The sequence below is a fragment of the Bolinopsis microptera genome, chromosome 3, assembly GCF_026151205.1.
Source record: "Bolinopsis microptera isolate Bmic1 chromosome 3, MBARI_Bmic_1.0, whole genome shotgun sequence".
Classification (NCBI taxonomy): domain Eukaryota; kingdom Metazoa; phylum Ctenophora; class Tentaculata; order Lobata; family Bolinopsidae; genus Bolinopsis; species Bolinopsis microptera.
In genome coordinates this window covers 17,595,082-17,616,232 of record NC_087074.1, presented here as the reverse complement: position 1 = coordinate 17,616,232, position 21,151 = coordinate 17,595,082, and the positions used below count along the sequence as shown (strand labels likewise).

Here is a 21,151-nt window from a genome sequence, read left to right as displayed (position 1 = left end):
AGTTACCGAACGGTTACAAATTTACGAAATAAATGTTTGCATAATATTTAAACTAAAAACTTGGCTAAAAATAAATTACGTCGAGTTAACGTAATAATTGAGGTACAAAATTATAAAATAATATATAAATTAAAAACTTTAATTAATTATTGAATATTATATATTTTTAAAAATATAGTGCAACGATTCAGAATTGGCGGTCGAGATTTTTAATTATTGTAATTATAAAGGGTCGTATGGCATTTCTACTCGAAACGTTTAGTTAGGTACTCTGGATATTTTTTATTTGTATTTTGATTGGTTGACCTTACCAACAATTTCTAAATCTGTGCACTATATACATATAGTCAGTACGGAGATACACATTGAAATAAAAAATGTTCATAAAAAACGTGTGTGCATTATTGAGATAAATCAATAATTTAAAATGCTGGAATAACCACAAACTCTGCACTACACGCGGAACATGCCCTAAACTATTTTGCAGATTGTATAATATTATTAATATTGCCAGCAAAATGAGTATAGAATATTGCATAATATTTTAATATACATAATAATAAATTAAACTTTAAACCAATTACTGGGTAGTATGATTAAATATTCAACATTCAACATTCAACATTGTAAAAGTTCTACTCCGAACTAAAGATCACAGCTCCCTAGAAGCATACAAACTATTATGTTAGTTTTTAGTCCAGTCATTTATGGAAATGAACCTGCAAATTTTCAGATACTCACGAAACTTTGCACAGACCTTCCCAAAGGTATGAATAAACGATTTTCGGTTGGAGACTTTTTTTTACCGTGGGCAAAACCCAGGAGGGCCACGCCCATATTGACCCAATAACATAACTGACCCTTTGCTTCTGAAGGTCGTAGAGACTTCAAAATAGGCTTAAACGAAGCCGCATATGCATGTTTATATAGAAGTTATTGGCCTAAAATCTTCACTTTTCGAGAAATTTGCCAAAAACCATTTTGGGCGTGGCGCTAGCCGCTGAGCCCATTTTACTAAATTTTGATAGGATCGTGATAGAGTCTTCGAAAAGAGTTTAAAAGAACCACAATTAGCATATCTATAAGTTGTATATAAACATGGCCATTCTGCACAATTTGCACTCATTCTAAGATCTCTAGGGCCCTCATAGCCCAATTTACCAGATACCCATATTTTTGCATGATTTCTGGAACCGAAAATCAGTTTTTCGCCAATAACTGAAAATGTAAGCACTTTAAGGCATATGTTTCTTCGCAAGTTATATATAAATATGCTAATTGCGGTTATTTTAAACTCTTTTCGAAGACTCTATCACGATCCTATCAAAATTTAGTAAAATGGGCTCAGCGCCACGCCCAAAATGGTTTTCGGCGAATTTCTCGAAAAGTAAGGATTTTAGGCCATATGTTGATATCAATAAATTCTATATAAACATGCATATGCGGCTTCGTTTAAGCCTATTTTGAAGTCTCTACGACCTTCAGAAGCAAAGGGTCAGTTATGTTATTGGGTCAATATGGGCGTGGCCCTCCTGGGTTTTGCCCACGGTAAAAAAAAGTCTCCAACCGAAAATCGTTTATTCATACCTTTGGGAAGGTCTGTGCAAAGTTTCGTGAGTATCTGAAAATTTGCAGGTTCATTTCCATAAATGTCCATAAATGACTAGACTAATTGCTCGTTTTGACTGAAAAGTTTTAGATGATTCAGGCTGGAAAGGAGATAGCCTGGTCAGTTTGATAGAGCTCAAATCATAATCCATATTGGCAGCCAATTTTGGGTCAGTATAGAATGGTACGTGTTTTCGCCCACATGTTTTAGCGTACACAAACAAGGAAGAATTCCTGAAATCAGCCCTCTCATTTCTGTAAGGTCTGAAAATCAACTTTGATGGTGGATCAACGCATACATGTTTGTCATCGCGATTGATGTAATTGCAATTGAATCGTATTTCTTTTTCTAAAACAGATATAACATTGCTGCTTTCCATTTTGTTGAGGGTGGTTTTGACCCCACAAACGATTACTTTTTTATCTTCGTCAAGACGTATTATACATCTATTAAGGGGAAAGGAAATATCAAACCCTAAATTCTTAAAGATGCAAATAGCATGTTTTGTGTAGTCCAAAGAAAGAAATTTGGGATCTATATTCCTGCATAACCTTTTGACGAATTTTTCATCAGGTTTGAAATAAGAAACCCAAGACAAGATAGTTTCCACCAAGATAAAACTCGATTCTATCTGTTCAGATATCCGCAACATGTTAGTGGCATCATAGGATTTCCAATTCCGACGGATCACATCGACATTCGAAGATAAAGCAGCTACTGTTAGCATGGAACTACAAATCTCACGAAAAAATAGCTTTTTTAGACTCAGCAAAAACTTTACTGAGCTTGCAGGAATATTATGAGCCTCTATTGCCTCAAATAGCAAAGCAGCACTCTCTTTAGAGCAAGAAGAAGCAGCGGACACCAAATCAGCATAATTTATCTCTTGAAGTATCCTAACGATTTCCTTCACGTTATCAACGTTTACCATCGTTGATAATGGCAATATAACCTTGGATATGATTACAGTGTTCTTAAACATACGTACAATTTCTTTAGGCTGAAAGTTTTGAACAAATTCTCTCATCTCATCGGTATCGAGGTTTTTGATAACGTCTTCACAAGGCCAAAATACATCTTCTTCGGTTTTTACATCATAAAACCCGCTCAATTTTGTGGCTGTCAAACACATTCTTGTCAAAGGGACAATGTTGGTTTTATTAGCGATAGACTCCATGAAATTGAACGCTTGCTCGGCTATATTTGGGACCCCGAACTCCCAAGCGAACTTTATCATTTCTAGACAGTTTTCAAGTGTCAGAATAACAGAACCACCATGAAGAACTGCTAGAATATCGCCCACTGACTCATATCCGAGCAAAAACAACTCCTCATCTTCTCTACACATCTTTTTCAAAGTTTTACTGTGCTGTGATAAGATAACACCACTGCATTCAATAACCTCATTGTCAGTAACCACTTTGATCACGTGTCTGGTTGTTCCATTGAGAAAAGCAGTAAAGTCTGTGTTGAAGTTTAGGATCTTTGCAGACATGTTAGCTTTTCTGAGCAGATAGAATGAGTTTAAACATTAAATTGTTACAAAATATCATATAAGAGAGAACAAATATTTGAATATAGTATCTACATTGTGCATTGTATAAAAGTATAAAGCAATTACTCCCATAGGCAATTAAAACCATGATTTAAATCAATAACGTCTTGATCTTCTTTAAAAACTAATTGAAGTAATTGCAAGAAAGTGTCCAGCTGTAAACACTAAGTTATCTGATAAGATAGTGTCCAGTATCTAGCTGTATTAACACTAAGTTATAACTCGAAGATGAATCCCAACAACCCCGTACATGTTCTCTCTTTGTTGGTAACCACTAAAACTCCTGTAAATCCTAACACCCTCCTCCATACTCCCAATACCAGGTAAACATGTACTGAGACCACTTTTAGTTAACATTTCTTCAAATGTTTCATGGAACTCAACCCTCGTTATTTCACAAGTCACACTCTCAGAGTCAGCTGAGTGTCCTGATATCATGAATTTGACTGTGTGACCTACTTTAAAGTTTGTCTCTTTATCTCTGTAATTTTCGTGGATATCGTTTTCTGTGTCTATCTTTCCAGCACGTCCTTCAACTGTTTTGGTCCCGTCTTTTATTTTTGCAAAGTATTCTTTTTGAACACTCAATTCGTGACAGTTGCCGTCCCTTTTGAATTCCAGATCGGAGGCAGACTCTGTTAATCCATTAGACCCCATTTATAATAGAGATTAAACGCTAAAATTCGTAATAATTTATTTGAGCAGTAGTTGCAATACAGTTTATAGATTCAGACAAGCTTGTCAAAAACTTTAAAGACGGGGGAAGATAAAAGGTTGGACTACTATTTAAAACAAGATATGCTATTTAATTAATTATAATGTATCCTTTATAATAATATTTGTAGACTTTTTCATAATTGATAACGACAGTAATACACAAGTTTTGTAAAATAAAGTGAGCGTCTATTGGAAATTAAATGCAAAATACGTCATATTACAGTAATGAAGGTAAGTTAAACATGGGATATCTGCTAAATTAAGTTATATTGTATTTATTCTTCTGTATAAATTACACCACAAGATCGACTTAAACTAAAAAGACGGAGCGAATTTGTTTTAACACGTGCCAGTTATTGGGACGTTTCACTGCAACTGGTCCTCACGCTGTTAATAGTCAAAACAATATACTCGGCTTCGCCTCCCACAAATATTATGTGGGGTATGTAAATAAAAACCCTTGAAGTATAGTCGAGAATTTCTGTAAAATGATACTTACACCACTTTATAGAATGATCTTTAAAAAACTCATGTAACCAGTTTGAAGAAAAGTTCCCCAAGTTACGCCAAATTAATGTTACTTTGATTATTTATAAACCACCTGATTCACAGCTAGCTTAGCTCAGCAAATACTGTCACACCAAACCTTAAAATGTCAACAGTTCATCAACTTAACCTCAAAAGCTTAAAAATTTAAATATTACAAAATATCTGTATCACAAGGCATACAACTTAGAAACATCCTCATTTTTCTCATTTTCTGTCCTTGATTCATTCTGTTCTGACTCTGAGTCTTTCCTAGGACTAAATCTGTCCCGCTCACTATCTGACTTCTCATCTAAATTTTTATCGGCAGAGCCTGATCTTTCAGGTGTTTCTGAGCGTTTCTCTTCGCTGTCAGATTCAGGTTTGATATCTTTCTTCTCCCCTTCTTCATTCTTTTTTTTGTCATCATCATCGTCAGATATTTCGCCTTCTTCAGAACTAGAGGACTCAGAATCAGAAGAACCAGCCCCAGAACTCAGATCTCCTGCAGAGATCTTATCTTCATCTTCATCCTGCGCCGCAGCAGCTGCAGCACGCTGACGATACGACATCTTAGGCTTACCAGGTGACTCAGCAAGAGGTGGATTCCCAACAGCAAGAGGGGGGTTACCAATCTGTTGACTTTCTTCATCCGGAGACTTTGGTGACCTAGGTGAGGATTTACCTGACTCATCTTCATGGTCCGATAACTCATCACCTCTCCTCTTGACCACAGTTTCCTGAGGTACAAAGTCCATTGGTTTGTCGCTCAGATTTTTAGCGATAACATCAGTACTGACAAGCTCCCGGGTTATCTTTTGCTTGTCTTTCATGAGGAGTGCCCTCCACAACTCTGCATCATCGCTACTCTCCGGTGGGGCGTCTTCTAGAAGTTTCCTCTTAGTTAGGTCAGGTTGAGGGGGTTCTGGGGTGGGTTAGATTAGTGGAATTAACATATTTCAACATTCCAGACCAATACTATAACAATAACGATTTAAACGGTTATTTTTATGGAAAAAGTTATACTTTTAACTTTTGTATTCAGGCCAAACATTCTAAAACATAACCCCAACTAACACCAATGATTGTAAGCTAAATAACCCACCTAAAGATTTAGCCTCCTCCTCGAAGATAGAACCATCCTTCTCACCATCGCTCCCTGCCGCCTCCCCACTATTACCCGCCTCGTTATCAGATAAACCGCCAACAGTGGGCGGGGCCTCCTGTACTGTCCTCCACTTGCTGGTGTCTCTGTCCAGGATGGAGGTGTTGTTACCCACCAGTCCCAGTTGTATCAGGGCCTTGTCTATCTCGTCTGCCCCAGGGTCCGGATCCTGGGTGACGTACAGTGATTGTAACCCAGCATCGTCCAGACTTCTTATACAGCTGAGAGTATGGTAATTGGTAATGTTGCGATACATATCTCACTTTCACCCAACATTAAGAGAGAACTTACGACATTTATAATGTAATTTCGTGTGCAGTGTATTGATTTTAATGAGGCTAATGTTGGTTAGTCAGCTGTTTGATGTACGTATACGAGATACGAACGAAAAGTTGCTCTTAATCATTCAGGGTCATTCAACTGCCCATGGTCGATTAAATAAAATATGGCAGAGAAACATTTAAAAGAGCAACAAACCTGAGGGCTTTCTCTTTAAGGTCGGTTATACTCATGTGTTTTATAATCGTGGGACACAGATCTTTTACCTGTTAATAATGAGTTTTATATGTTTTATAACAGTGTGAGACCTATTAAAGCTGAATTCAATTCTTTTTTGATCGAATTTTCCTATATCCAACGAAGAGAAACGCTTCGAGACAAGAAATTGAAAACAAAACTGAACTCTAAAGTGTTAATAAAAACCTCTGATTCGTCAAGAATGATGAAAATCTGATCAATAAGATCCTCAGGTTTAGTATCTAGAAACATAGCTGAAACAGGGTCCAAGCTTTGTGAGATTGGAGGAGTGCTGACATTGGGTGTTTGTTGACGAGGACGAGAGGAGGAGCTGCTACCAGAGGAGGATCCTGAGCTTGAGGATGAGCCTGGGGAAAGTTATAACTAAGGGGGGCCGGGGGTCAAATATCAGGCAATTAAATAAAGACGAAATTCTAAGCGCCAGATTTAAGACTTCAAATCATAGAGAATGTTTATGAGTTATGACTTGAGATTAGGGATTTAGGGAACCTTAAGTTTTCTACAACGTAAAATACCGAAAGAAGGAATTCTTACTTGATGAAGAAGAGTCTGAGTCGGAAGATGAAGATGATGAGTATTTCCTCCGTCTCTTGTCCTTCTTTCTTCCGGCCATTACTTCCTACTTGACAGTTCACTTCTTATTTATTCATTTGGACACAATAACTTTGTCAACTAAATATAAACACAAATATTTGCTGGTATCAACTGAATATGGAGTAGATATCAGCTTTTCAAATGGACACAGTACCAGTGATTTTATGATAGTTCAGCATTTCCGTGAGATTTTATACTTATTGTTATTTTTCAGATCAACAGTAAAACAAGAGTTTTATGTAATTATATGTCTATTGTCTAATGTTGATAACTAGCTCAATAAATTATTTACTACAGTTTAATGCTACCAAAAATACATGTAATATATAAACATATTCTGTCTTTACATTAGTACGGTACATACCACTACACATACCACTACTACATACCACTACTACATACCACAGTAAAACCCGGATTTACCAGCGAGTTTGGGGGGAAGGAGAACAGACGCAGTAAATGGGGGGGCCGGGGGGGGGGTGTTTGCGGTAAAATTGGGAGCGGTAAATCGGGGTATTACTGTGCAAGGAAATCTCAGACTTTCTCAAATTTGGGCCTTTTTTACTACCTTCAGATGTGTGAAGGATAATTTCTCATTGACAAGAACTACCTTACTCGGGATTATTACGACGGGTTTATTAACGTCCGGTTAAAATATGGTTCGGGAAAAATATGGCGAAATTGCTCAAAACCCACCACATTTTCCCGGTCGCCATTTTACCGGTGTCCACTGTCCAACCTTTCAATTTTAGATTCAAAAATTTTGTCTCAGATGTAAATTTCCTTATTAGAGATAAGCAAGTTTAGAAATTTTCGCATTGCTAAAACTTGTGTATCAAATAACCATTATGACTCCATTTGTAGAAAATCTTCGAAAGAATGCATCGTTCACATTTTTTAGAATTATGAATAAATGACTGATGAAACTGATTCATGTTATCGACAGTTTTAATTAATTCAAGTTTTAATTTAACTGTTACTTTTACTTTGAGTCCTATTTCATTATGTAGAGATAGTCAATACCTAAGAAATTAAAAATTGGCCTATTTAAATCAACTTTGAAAATAAGGATATATGACAAGAATTGGGCAAAAAGGTGAATTTTTTGCAATTTTAACCAAATGAAGTCGAAAAACCTACAACAAGTGTCCCAATAGTCTTCTTTAGTGAATATAAGACAACGATTAAAATATGAGCACCCATACCCCTTGGGAACCCTAAAAGCTGAGACGGCGGGTTTATTAACGACCGGTGAAAATGTGGTTCGGGAAAAATATGGCGAAATTACCCTAAACCCGCCACTTTATCCCGGTCATAATAATCCCGAGTAAGGTAGAACTAACCAATTGTGCCAATGTCTATAATATTCCAATATTTAATAATAACTTAATAAATAAATCAACTATGTAATCTGGGAGGGTTCACATAGTAAGTCAGCAAACGAGGTGTAGGGCGATGTGTAGGGGGGTTAGGCGCAGAACCAAAATCTTGCTGACGTATTATGTGAGCGGTCCCAAATGAAAAATTTGGCAGCTTAGTATCTTGCGTTAAAACTTTAAACTTTTAAATCAACAAAAATCAAACTAAAATATATCATAAATAGCACAAATTTTTTTAAATGCTGACAACTCATATTATATAAATAATATTACATAGACAATGTCTGATATTGGAACTGGGGAAAAAATTTATGAAATTAAAAAATATAGGCCGTCGGTCATAAATTCAGGATACTGGATACTTGTTGGTTCCAAGAAGGAATTCTAATCCTGGTAACTTTATTATTTATAGAACTGGATAGTGGGAAGGTGAACCATATTTGTTTAACACGTGACCGTGATCCTGAGTTTTGATTGGTCAATACTAAAAGCTGATTGGTTAATCGTTGTCACGTGTCAGAACCAAATATTTTCATCTCTCACAGAATCAAAATCTATAACATACCTAGCACATGATTTGTTGTTTTATTTTCAAAAATGTTTATATTTGAATGGATTTAAAATTATTCGAAAGGAAACGCGTAAAATGGTTAAAATTATAATCATTAAATGTACATTTATTTCAACTATAAGAAATGTATAGATGCGTTACCATGACAGATACGTTACCATTACATTATTTCATTATAATGTTGCTAAATTCACGACCGACTCCAAAACAACAAAGTAGAAAAGTTCTTAGTACGAAAGTTCATCTCTAGAGTCTAGATCTAGATTTAAAGATGTATTACTATTAAGGACAATACCTCTGTAACAATTTACAATTGCAAAAGAAATAGTATACATTACAGGGCTATGAAAAAAATTAGCAACTTACAGAAAAATGACAACTTAATGACCCTGAAATCAACAACTCAAATTGTCCGAAGTCAGCCAAAAATATTCTGCTAATCATTCAAACTTTCATATTTGATTATATTATATCGAATAATATTTAATACATATAATATCAAAATGCTTTTGCGCTATATTTACAATAAACTACCATTCTAATTCTGTACATATTTCCTAGTGACCGACAGTGATCCCGAAGCTGGACGATTTTTTGAAGTCGGTCACTGATATTTCTACATATTTGAAATGTCTGTAGTTACTAAGTTTTGAGATAACTTTGCTAAGAAAATAATACTGTAAGCTAAATATATTTCTACTCCACAATCCCGGCCCTCTCAAATTAGAAGCACACGTTAGAGATCTTGTGTGGTTTCTCAGCCTGTGCTGGAGGTGGTGCGTTCTGCTCTTGAGCGAAAACATTACTGGTTTCTTGACGCGCCTTGTACTGAACTCTTGCTGAGTCGTTAGCGGCATCGTTAGACCTGGAATTACAATTTTAGATAATGTTATATTTACATTAACAACGAAAATAGCTACTTTCAAGATTTTTTAAATCTACAACTTTTTGAAGTTACTATTATCTTGAAATAGGAAATTTGATACAAGCTGGGTAAGTAAAGATATTAAGTTTAATAAAGTTATCGAACAGTTTATTTCGGGCCTTATTTCGGACCCCAAAACTAAAACCCCTATTTACTGCAGGTTTTCCCTTTCCCCAAGGTCCGCGGTATATCGGGGTTTTACTGTATCTATTTTTGTGTAAACCCGAAACGCAGTCTGACTAATGTTAAACACAAGTCACGTGTCTATGTTATAAAAGTCACGTGATTAGCGTTCACCATGACCAGTGAAAAGTGTTTTCTATGACAACGGAATGTAATTCAACTTGTTTTAATTGCAATGAAGTGACGCCAGACACGATATAAGTTTCAAAATAGTTTCAATACACAAGATTTTTAGAACTGTGTACAATAGTATCTATCAAATTTATTCTTACTCACACTCCCGGACATTCTTACTCACTCTCCCGGACATTCTTACTCAAACTCCCGGACATTCTTACTCACACTCCCGGAAATTCTTACTCACACTAACGGACATTCTTACTCACACTCCCGGACATTCTTACTCACACTCCTGGACATTCTTACTCACACTCCCGGACATTCTTACTCACTCTCCCGGACATTCTTACTCACTCTCCCGGATATTCTTACTCACTTTACCGGAAATTCTTACTCACACTCACGGAAATTCTTACTCACACTCACGGACATTCTTACTCACACTCCCGGACATTCTTACTCACACTCCCGGACATTCTTACTCACACTCCCGGACGAATCTACAAATACTGTGCAAATACACTCTTAAGAAGTAGATCTATATCACAAATCTATACAACAGATCAAGATACTACTAAATTAATTGTATAGTCTATACAATTACATTGTAGTCTATACAGTGAACAGATCTACACAACAATTATATACACTTAAATGACGAACCTAGGAATGTTTATAATAAGCAGTCAGATATTTAAACAAACCTGATAACAGGAACCGGTTTCCCCCCCTCCTCCTCCTCCTCCCTGTTGAAGATGTCGCTGTGTCTGTTTCGCTCACGTAGCACGTGACTCGGCTGTATCTCCACGTTATCTAGAACCTTCCTTGGTGTGTTCTCCTGCGTGTACATATTCTCGAAATGAGAAGAGGCGTTTTTTTGGGGTGTATTGCTTGCCATGGCAGCCGGTTTATCCTTCAGTACCTATAAGTGAAGGTATTGTAATATAAAGGACCAATAGTCGGGTCATCATGGTAATAATGATACCTGCAATTAGTTCTAGGATTTAAACTACCCCCGTAGGCCGGTTTTGAACTTTAAGTTCCCGTCATTAAGATCTAGATAGCGGACTAAAAGTCAAGGTCTTGCTCTACCAATCTCTTTGTAATGTTACCATAGATTGATACCTTAAACCGGAGATAAAATTCCAAAGATATGTATGTGACACAGGATAAAACGTTATATTCTGGTCCTATAGCTATGGTGTGCTAACGATTGCTTAGAGCTATCACAGGAATCACCAGATGTGGTACAAAACATAGTACTACATAGTCTGAATGGGTGGTCAGCATGATCAAGGACAAAGTTTTCTGGAATAAAACCTTTTTTCAACAAGTGCAGGTATGGATGTTAAACAGAGTATGGTTAACGGGAGCAAGTAAGGGAATTAGCAAGAAGATTAGCAAACGCAGGCCAATAAAAGAAAGGTCACAAGACAACAAGTTTTGTTAATGTAAGCTTTAGAAGGCAATGAAAAATGTAATACCCTTTGTTATGCCCTCATCAAACATGTTCACTTCAATCAAGGGCAGAAAAGTGACCATGATTACCATGGTTACACAATACACATGATGGTTACTCTGGTTACTGTCTATAGTTTTTTAAGGCGAGCAACCTGTCAAGCTGTTCACTCTGTCAGAGTTGGGTTTAATTCGGTGAAGTTGTTAGCCACCCCATGTCAGGGGGCCCCTGAATTTTATAAGGCGAATATATTGAGAGAGAAAGTCGATTCTTCCAGCCCGAAAGAAGGATAGAAATTACTGAACAGCGGCCCTTACTAAGCATCACGAACTGTTCACACAGACTATTTATATAGTTATACATGTTTTGCAGGGGAGTGGGAGTGATCCAATGGAGGAAGGTGTTGTCAGATCATTTCACTGATGTTATGCGAGGGCAAAGCTAAATCATTTATTCAAAGAAGCCTAAAACTGTTCACGTGACAACAAGTTTACATTTTATTGGTTGTAAGTTAGTCACACAGTGTGAAAATTTTGTTTAAGTAGCTACTACTCTGATTATGATATAACAGTTTTTAGGTTAATATGCCCATGATTAAACATTACGGTTAATGTAGGTCCTTTTACTGCACATTACTGAAATAGAGCCCGAATTTGTGGTTTAGTCGATGCTAAAGGAGACAAAATTAACATATATAGATGGTGACAAAATCATTGAAAGTTTGAAGTTAAATTAGGACAAAGTTAGGACAAAGTGACCATTTGTACACTTTCTGTCCATTTTGACTTTAAACCCGTTTAATACAAGAAAAGACCAAACTGAAAAGTTACACTTTTATATCGGGAACCGGGGAACTGCAGGTTCTCAGTTCCTAACAAATGGTTAGATAACATTACATTTACTGGTGGAAACGTAACTGATCAGTACATCAACAAATGAGCTTACATAAAGCAAATTTTAAACATGGTAAGATACTGGTGCACAGTAAATGGTAGTAGCTCAGCAAATAGCAGTAGCGCACATGCTTGATACCTTAAATACTTAATCAGATAATGAGGGGGGGCACTGGAAAATGGTAACCAGCATCTATTAGGTAACCAGTACTGGTAACCAGTTTCTATTAGGAAGTTACAGTTGCTCATCAAGATTTGCTCCCAGGTACGGCAGGTAGGTATAAGACACTGTAATGATAATTGTCTGCAGAGATTAGCTGATATCAATTATAAGTCTTTAACACTAAGGTAATTTGGCAGATGTACTGCGAATACAGGGTTTAATTTCAGTAATAAAGCTTACATATTTTGAGTAGGCAACGCAATGAAACACTATCATAATTTTAGCGAAGCAAATTCAAGTATATTTAATGAGCATTTACCGTATAAACTCAAAAACGAAAAGTCTAAACAATCAATCAAAACAAATAAAATATCATAAAATAAAGCTTAACAAATAAAATCAAAATAACTACTATAATACTACTGTGACAATGTGACGGAAATGTGAGAATTGAGAATATAATAATATATTTCAGCTAACCGATATCGATATTCAAATATTCAAATCCCGTGCTAATTTTGCGAATAAAACGAATTGTAAAAATTAAAGTTACCTTATCCTTCATTACTTACTCTAAATTTTATGAAGTAATTTCAAAGACAAACATTCCAAGCCGGAAAAGAACGAGTCTAACTCTTAGTGAGCAGGTTATTAGCTATAAAAAAATGGGACAGTGTCACTCCATTCCTGAAAAAAGCCCATTTTCTTCCAATACGACAACGAATAGAGTATAAGATTGCTCTAACCGTATTCAAATGCGTCAACAACATAGCGCCGGAGTATATCACCAAATGTATTGACATCAAGAGTCAACCTGTACGTGTACTAAGAACTGAAGAAGACTATTTCCTCCTAAATGTTCCTCCTATTTCAAACTATAGTAAAACCGAGAGAAGTTTCAGCTACTGCGGACCCTCTGTTTGGAATCAGCTTCCTTATCAATTGAGAACACTAACTGATATCGTCTTATTTAAAAAGAAACTAAAAACTCATCTCTTTGAAAACGTATTTGTATAAGTATCATGTATTACCTCTCTCATAAAATCCATACTTCATAAAAATAAGTTCTTATGTACATGTTACTCATGAGTCGCTTTAGATGGTTTGAACTGAATCTTTGGGTTTTGAGTTCTTTATGGCTATAAAGCGATGTATAAATTCCTACTTATTATTATTATTATTATTAAGTCACATTTGACATGAGTGTGATATTTCAGGCAGTGTGCCAAATTTGTTTAATGGGGTTAGCCTCGACAGAACCAGTTAATTTTCTTTAAAGTGAGGCGATCATTTAATTTAGGTTTGGGTTGCTATGCTATTTACTAGATTCAGCTGCTTCTCCGCTATACTGATGGGTAAGTTGGCCTCGTCTCTAATAGCTATTCAATTATATAAATACAATATGGCATATCAAAGTGTAGTCAGTAACAAAAATTATGTAAAATTATAACCTATTGTGAAATGTGAATATTTTATATTATTTCATATTACGTGTCGTGTCAACACTTAACCACTCCAAGCCTGCAATACGATATAATATTATATTTCCCTAAAAGCTGATAAATAAAGTGTGATTTTCAATCTTATTTCAGAAATGCTCAATTTAAATAACTAATGAAGGCTAACAGCTTCAAGTACATTGCGATATAATCAATATCCCTAAAATGGAAAATCTAAGAATGTCTCGAATAACATCATATCTTAAACACATGTTAACAATAATCAATTCTACGGTAATTTTATCAGGAACAGAAAACGACAAAATTAAAGACAAACCACGGAACTCAAAGAACAATACAATAATTTCCCTGCTAAATTCTAGTCATCTTCTCCTTTATCCAGTCGCTGTTCAAATCATGTTCCTAGGAATTCCAGATCCAGGGAGACCAGAGCCAGGAATACCAAAGTCAGAAAGACCATGCGGAATTTTGTCCTCTTCCTCACTCCCATAATCTTGAAACACATACTCGTCATCAAACACTGGCAGAGCAACATGCCTCCAGTGATAATGCCATGGCAACTTCCTAAAATGTTCAACTCCACTCTTTAAAATACTGAGATGCCTGTTTTCTTTTGACCCAAACTTTTTGAATATCTGCAGTAACTGTCTACCTAAGTGATCACTGTCTTCAAAGACACATCCATTCTTTCCGTGTATCACCAGCTCTTTTAGACACTTAAAGTTCCTGGCACAAACAGGAATACCAGCAGCAAACATGTCTACAACCTTCATGGGCAGGTCGAGGCCTGAAGAGCTGAAATGAAGGGACACGCCCAAATCAGAAGCAGCAAGTAGTTTGGGGTAGTCCTCTGGTTCAAGCCAACACGTTACAATTTTCACGTGAGACATATTAAGTTCTGCTATCTTGCTTTGATAGTAACTCTTTTGTGGTCCATTTCCTGTGATAGCACATATCATGTCAGGGTGGTCTGCAGTCCACTCTTGGTCGTATTTGACCAGAGCTGCAAGAAGCACTGAAAAATCTTCATCAGGAGTCCAACTTGTAGAGCTAATTATCAGAGCGGGCCGCCCATCCACTCTTCTTATCTTGCCATCTTCATCTCTTGAGAGAGCAGTAATACTGTCATCATCTGCTCTAGAACTACACCCAAAAACAGGATATTTTAATTTTAGGGTGTTAAAGAGGTTATGTCTCTGTCTTGGGGTTAGAGAGGTTAGAACCGAGGGCCTATCATGAAGGGAGTAGGCTTTGATGTGCCAGCTGTCATTCAAGTCAAGTGACATAGCATTAGTGACACAGAAGTTGTCATCTGCCAACCTGAAAATTATCTTTCATTACATTTGTTATAATATGAGCATGTCTAGTAAAATAAATTAAACCTTCTTTTTTTCATATCACATAAAAAAGGCATACAGAGTACAGACGCCAACATTAAGTATCCCCAGATGAATCTAAAAATTAATTACCTTCCAAAGATTCTTTCAATCTTCTTTGCAATGTTAACAAGGGTGCTATCAGAACTCAGACCAAGTTGTAAGATTGTGTAGCCATAGTTATGCCAGTCTATAACCATCTTAGCATTATAAATTCTAGAAACAAGCCAAACAACTGCCATGACAGGGATTGTAGGAGGGTTCTGCATCAAAATAGTGCTACAGGCCCAGAAATGTCGGCAGCACATTGTAAACAAAACTATAGATTGGAAAATAGGTTTTACAATGAGGTTCAATACTCTTGGAAGGGAAATGCAGTAAGGATTCATGAGATGGATGGAAATCCTTTTATTTGTTACCAGGTTTGGATGAATCTCACTCCCCTTCTCTGCAATATAGTCCACGTCAAAGCCTTCTTTGGCTAAGGAAAGGCAATGCTCCTTCATACGAGGGCTTCGTCCAATATCACCAAGGACAATAACACCAACTTTGGTTTTGCTCTGACTGTTTCGGGAATGAAGAATGAGGAATACAGCTACTAACACAGCAAGGGCTGGCAACAATTCTATCATATTTGTGTACACTTCCTGAAAACATGATTTATCAATATTGAGACAAAGACCAGAATTGAATTTGTATTCTTCAGACAGGTATGCAAAAGGTATAACTACATAGTTTTTGGCCATTATTAAAGATATAAACTTGCGGTCTGAAATAACTTCTTTAACTGTTCAGTTTTGCAAAATAAAAGGCTGAAACTTGATCATTTGATGAAACTCAATCATTTCAACTTTTGGGCAATCTACAAAAATGTCGAAAATAACGGGCAATAGTTAAGTAACAGAAGGCTAAGACACTATATTGGTATGAGGATAGTAAAGTAAAGTAGAGTAAAAACTGTGACATCACATCATCACACTATATGAAACTGTTGAACAGATTGTCAGAGACAATCGACATTCACTGTGGGACTGAGCAAGGTCACCCGATGTTTCCTGAGCTGTTCAAGTGTTTCATCCACCAACTCTCCCTAGATCTGGATAACGCTGAGGAAGTCAACATCCCTGAACTGAATAATGTTAATATCACTCATCTCCTCTGGGCAGATGATCTTATACTTCTTGCCCTTGATCATACTGGACTACAGAAACTTCTAAACGTTTTACACAGTTACTGTATCGAATGGGGACTAACCGTTAACATCGGAAAAACGGCTGTGATGGTGTTCAACCGTTCCGGGAGGCTCCTTAAAGAGAGTCTGACATTCCAACTCGGCGAAACCAACATCACATCAGTTCGAGAATATTGCTACCTCGGGATAACCTTTACCCTCAACGGTTCTTCAGCAGTAGCACAGAAAAAACTGAAGCAAAAAGGTCTCAGAAGCTACTTTGCGCTAAAAAGCAGTATTGACTTAAGACACTTCAGGCGAACAATCGTATTCAAGCTATTCGACACGCTTGTGGTACCGATTGTGACATACGGATGTCAGGTGTGGCTCCCAGAGACTCTCTTTGTCAGAAACTATCAAGATAATATCAACACCAAATCTCTCCTGAAGGAGACTGCAAGAGATCCTCTCGAAAAGCTTCATCTCTCATTCCTCAAGTGGACCTTAGGAGTGGGCAGAAAAACCTCAAATGCGAGTGTATGGGGTGATACAGGCCGCTGCCCCCTAGTGATAAAGGCATCAAAGCAAGTATTTGGGTATTTCAACCGACTTGAGCAAATGGACAGAGCTGGTTGCACAAGTCTAGCCAGACAGGCGTTCATAGAACAACGCACACTCAATCTGCCATGGTACAAAGGTATAGAAGATCTCCGACAAAGCCTTCAGTCAGTATCATCTCGCAGGTTGACCTACCCCAACCAATTCAAAACAGCACTACGTAGTACTTTTATTAACTGTTGGAAGGAGGAGCGGCAAAACAACCGGAAGCTCAGTTTCTACAACACTATCAAAAGTGAATTTACAGCTGAAGCGTACCTGAACCTGCAGCTCAGTGGAGAAGAGGTGAAGCGGCTGGCGCAGTTCAGAATGAGTGCTCATAAGTTCAACATCGAGACCAGTAGATACGCCATCAACCGTGAAAATCCGCTCAGTCGCATTTGTAAGCACTGTTCTTCATCAGACCTTGAAGCTGTCGGTATACTGGCTGAGCTACCAATGTTTGAGCCGATCATTGAAGATGAGAAACACGTTCTCACGGATTGTTTGCTTTACGACGACCTGAGGCGAAACATAGGTCAGCAGGCGAGAACCATGATCACCACTGGAGCGGAGACCTTTGCCGACCTCTTCAAGGATATCCTATTGATCAGAGAAACTGCCAGATTCTTGAGTAAAGTGAACAAGCGGAGGTTCCCCCCGAGTGACAGAAAAGAAAAGGAAGGACTAACAACATGACTCACGGACTCAACTGGTATTTTTCGTGTGCGTTTCACACTTTTGATTTAGTGTGGAATTTATGTGTGGATCTTAGGCATGGACACAAAGGACTGGTTGTTCGCGTCATGAACATTCCTTTTTAGAATAGCTCGGTTTTTAAACTCTTTAGACTATAACCGTCAACCGTGCATTTTTCAGGGCAGGTTTCGGTTTTTTCGTTTTTGACTTTCATTTTATCTTTATTTTTTAAATTGAGATCCGACACAATGTTTATTGTAATGATCATTTTATTTTGAAATCCTTTTGAAATCCTATGAAAAAAAATTGCGCCTGTGATTTAAATCCACTACAAGCTCTGATCAGTTCACTCCATAATATTGTGCTTAAGATTTGGGTAACCGCTTGTGATTTAAATCGATTACCATAGAATTCTTAACTTAACTTTCATATATTTAGGATATTGGAAGGAAAAAGTGATACTGTCTCATACACGTAAAAATTTGACTCATGACATAATAATACATTCAAACTTCATAGCTAATTTGTTGCCAAATTTGTCGCCAAAGAGAACATTTTCAGTTTGCATTGAAGTGGCCAGTGGAGAAACGTACATGTGCCCCTCCCCACCCCACCCGTCACTAAATTTTTGCCGTCTACCCAAATAAAACATATGTTATCCATTTTTTAATTTTTAAGTTAGGAATTGTTGCCCCCTCCCCCTCTCTATGAGATTCTCAATGAAACAAGAAATTTGTTCAATGAAACAAGAAATTTAATTTTAGCACATTTTACAGAATAAAAAGATGTAAAACAATTCATAAAATATAATGCCCATTTGGTGTATGACTTTTTGTCCTTGACTGCTAGTTTGGTTTTGGAAGGACAGGTAACTAACAAGGCAAGGAATGCGCGTGCCTTAAAGCTTTTGCAGTTTTAATACTTTCAACACTACTATATAACAAATAATTTGAGTTCAGGGATGGCAAGTAGCAATGTACCCGAGAGGGTGTCGATACGAAAAAAACGTGGAGTCAAGACGAGTCCCCCTAAGGATTCATCTTCTGATAATGTCCCAGTGCCAGAGGAAAAATACTGCCAATGTGATGTTTACATGTCAGAAGAACTATCAGTTGAATGTGAAGCTTGCCAATTATTTTGGCACCTGAGTTGTGTTGGTTTATCTGGACTTAAAAACGAGATGTTACTGAATTTAACAAACTGGAAGTGCCCATACTGTTTTGTGGCGCCTCATACCTCAGCTGACACTAAGGAAAACGGGGCTGTCAGGGCTATTATTAAAGAGGAACTCCAACATTTGACCCCGGCCCTGACTAACTCGATTAAGGAAGCTATTAAAGGAAGCGCAGAGAAAACAGTTGATAAAGCTGTTCGTCTCTATTCTGAGGTAACAGCACAAACCCAGAAGAAGGTTCTCGATGACATGAGTCGTGAACAAGCTTCTGAAACTGTTATTTCGGAAGTGCAAATGAAGATGCACACTGATACATTTGAGCGAAACAAACGAAAACTCAATCTGTGTGTGCTCAAGGTTCCAGAGAGCAAAAAGACTACCTCTAAGCAACGCCAGGAGGACGACTCCAAGTTCTGCAGGGAGACCCTAAAGATTAAGAAGGACGACATGATAAGTTGCCATCGCTCTGGCAAGCTTGATGCTGACAAGCCAGATCACCGTCGCCCGCTCATCATCCAGACACGAGATGAAGAGTCAGTAAATTTCTACGCTGACCATGGTAAGGGCTGGAAAGAGTCAACTTATTGGATCAACTTGGACCTCTGCAAGGCAGACAGAGATATTCGTTTTTTAGCCAGAAAGGAGAGGAAGAAGAGGCAGGAGGAAGCGAAGAAAAGAGAGACAGAGAAGACGAAGGAGGAAGCAAAGAAAAGAGAGCCAGAGAAGACAGAGGACAAAGCGGAGGCCGCAGTGCCCAGCCGTTAAATATTTTTTATACCAATGCTAACGGCCTATTTAATAAAATTGATGAACTAAAATGTATTTTATCAATGTATAAATCTATTGAGGTAATTTGTGTAACAGAAACTCATTTTAGTAGTGATATATTAGATGCCGAAATTTATATTGAAGGATTTAGTATGTTTAGAAAAGATAGAGATTTTAGAATTGACAATTCCACTGGCAGTATAAGTGGTGGAGGAGGCTCTATAATTTATGTTAAAAACTGTTGTAATGCTTCACTAGTGAACTCTTTTTTAAAGGCACCGGATTCTTTAGCTGTTAATATCAACACATCAGGTGGACTGATTAGTATTTGTTGTATTTATAGATCCACTTCATTGAATTTAGAACAGAATAATGCGTTAATATCTTGTATCAAGAGCATCTGTAGTGAAAGGAATGATTTTGAAACACTCCTTTTAGGAGATTTTAATTTACCAAATGTTTTATGGGAAACTGGTAGCATAAATAGTAATATTGTTAGCAAGAACCAGTTTTTAGTTACTCAACAGAAATTCATGGATGTTTTCAATGACAGTGGTTTAACTTGGTATTTCACCAACGAGACAACTAGAAGACGGCTTGTGAAGGATACTCTCCAGGAGAGTCTTCTTGATCAGGTCCTGTATACAAATGATGCTCTTGTCAACGGTTGTAAGATCGTTTCTCCGCTTGGTAAGAGTGATCATGTTGGGATACTTGTCGAACTAGTTGTTTCGCCGGATACTAGCAAATGTTTAAAAGAGAAGATTATCAAACCTATATGGGGTAAGATTTCCTCTGAAGAGTTATTAAATTTTAGTTTGAAAAATATCGACTGGGATTATAGTTCTACAAATGATGTTCAAGATATGTGGGCTGAATTACATGGTAAACTGGAGACTGTTGCTGCAGCTGTTCCGACTGCTTCGGTTTATCTCGACAACAGACCTGTCAAGTTGCCATGGAGTACATCTGCACTTAAACGAATGAGAAAGAATAAAGATAAAGCATGGGCTGAGTTTGATATTAATCCATCTGATGTTAATTTTAGTTATGCAAGTAGCAAACAACATACTTATGAAGTAGCAGAAATTAAAGCTAAAGTTAACTATGAAAAGAAAATTACATCTAATCTAAAGCAGAATTGTAAGTCTTTTTACTCTTATTTACGAAATAAACGTCAAATTAAATCAAGTGTGGTTTCTTTAGATAGAGGAGATGGTACACGCACAGATAGTTCAACTGAGTCAGCTGAGGTACTCGCAAGTGCCTTTAGCTCTGTTTTTGTGCGTGAACCACCTGGCCCTCTCCCTAAAACTGAGAATTTAAGACCTGACAATGAGAGTATTGATGATATTGATGATATGGAAGTCAGCAGTTCTGATATAAAAAAGCAACTTTTAAAGCTTAACATTTTTAAGAGTTCTGGTCCGGATGGTGTTCATCCGAAGTTGTTGAAATCGCTAGCTTATGACAATAATTTTGTTGAAGCATTGACTAAATTATTTCAAAAG

At 37.1% G+C, this 21,151-nt stretch overlaps 3 protein-coding genes and 1 long non-coding RNA gene across 9 annotated transcripts in view; 1 reads left to right on the top strand and 3 right to left on the bottom strand.

Annotated features, from left to right (window-relative positions):
* The window catches only part of LOC134812933 (grainyhead-like protein 1 homolog), an 84,643-nt gene that overhangs the window by 7,823 nt on the left and 55,669 nt on the right, over nucleotides 1-21,151 (top strand). Inside the window, exon 1 of one of the 6 annotated variants that reach the window (XM_063820543.1) lies at nucleotides 18,627-18,652. The exons of 4 other annotated variants lie outside the window; for them this stretch is intronic. The gene's annotated coding sequence lies outside the window, so the exon portion shown is untranslated. Of the gene's footprint in view, nucleotides 1-18,626; nucleotides 18,653-21,151 lie in introns of those variants that run through there. One more of the 6 variants, XM_063820545.1, reaches the window with a different exon arrangement.
* LOC134812762 (nucleosome assembly protein 1-like 3) lies at nucleotides 3,258-6,786 on the bottom strand. The gene is made up of 5 exons (XM_063820325.1): nucleotides 6,643-6,786; nucleotides 6,274-6,455; nucleotides 6,049-6,116; nucleotides 5,512-5,792; nucleotides 3,258-5,331 (listed from the first exon to the last, which is right to left on the bottom strand). Exons 1-5 carry the CDS (start codon nucleotides 6,719-6,721, stop codon nucleotides 4,598-4,600), a joined length of 1,344 nt encoding a protein of 447 aa, XP_063676395.1. The 5' UTR covers nucleotides 6,722-6,786; the 3' UTR covers nucleotides 3,258-4,597.
* LOC134812936 (uncharacterized) lies at nucleotides 8,729-10,804 on the bottom strand. The gene is made up of 2 exons (XR_010159975.1): nucleotides 10,585-10,804; nucleotides 8,729-9,517 (listed from the first exon to the last, which is right to left on the bottom strand). It is a non-coding gene; the product is annotated as an uncharacterized LOC134812936 (long non-coding RNA).
* Nucleotides 12,709-15,889, bottom strand: LOC134812614 (chitobiosyldiphosphodolichol beta-mannosyltransferase-like). The gene is made up of 2 exons (XM_063820100.1): nucleotides 15,325-15,889; nucleotides 12,709-15,175 (listed from the first exon to the last, which is right to left on the bottom strand). The coding sequence occupies exons 1-2, from the start codon at nucleotides 15,861-15,863 to the stop codon at nucleotides 14,245-14,247; spliced, it is 1,470 nt and encodes a 489-aa protein (XP_063676170.1). The 5' UTR covers nucleotides 15,864-15,889; the 3' UTR covers nucleotides 12,709-14,244.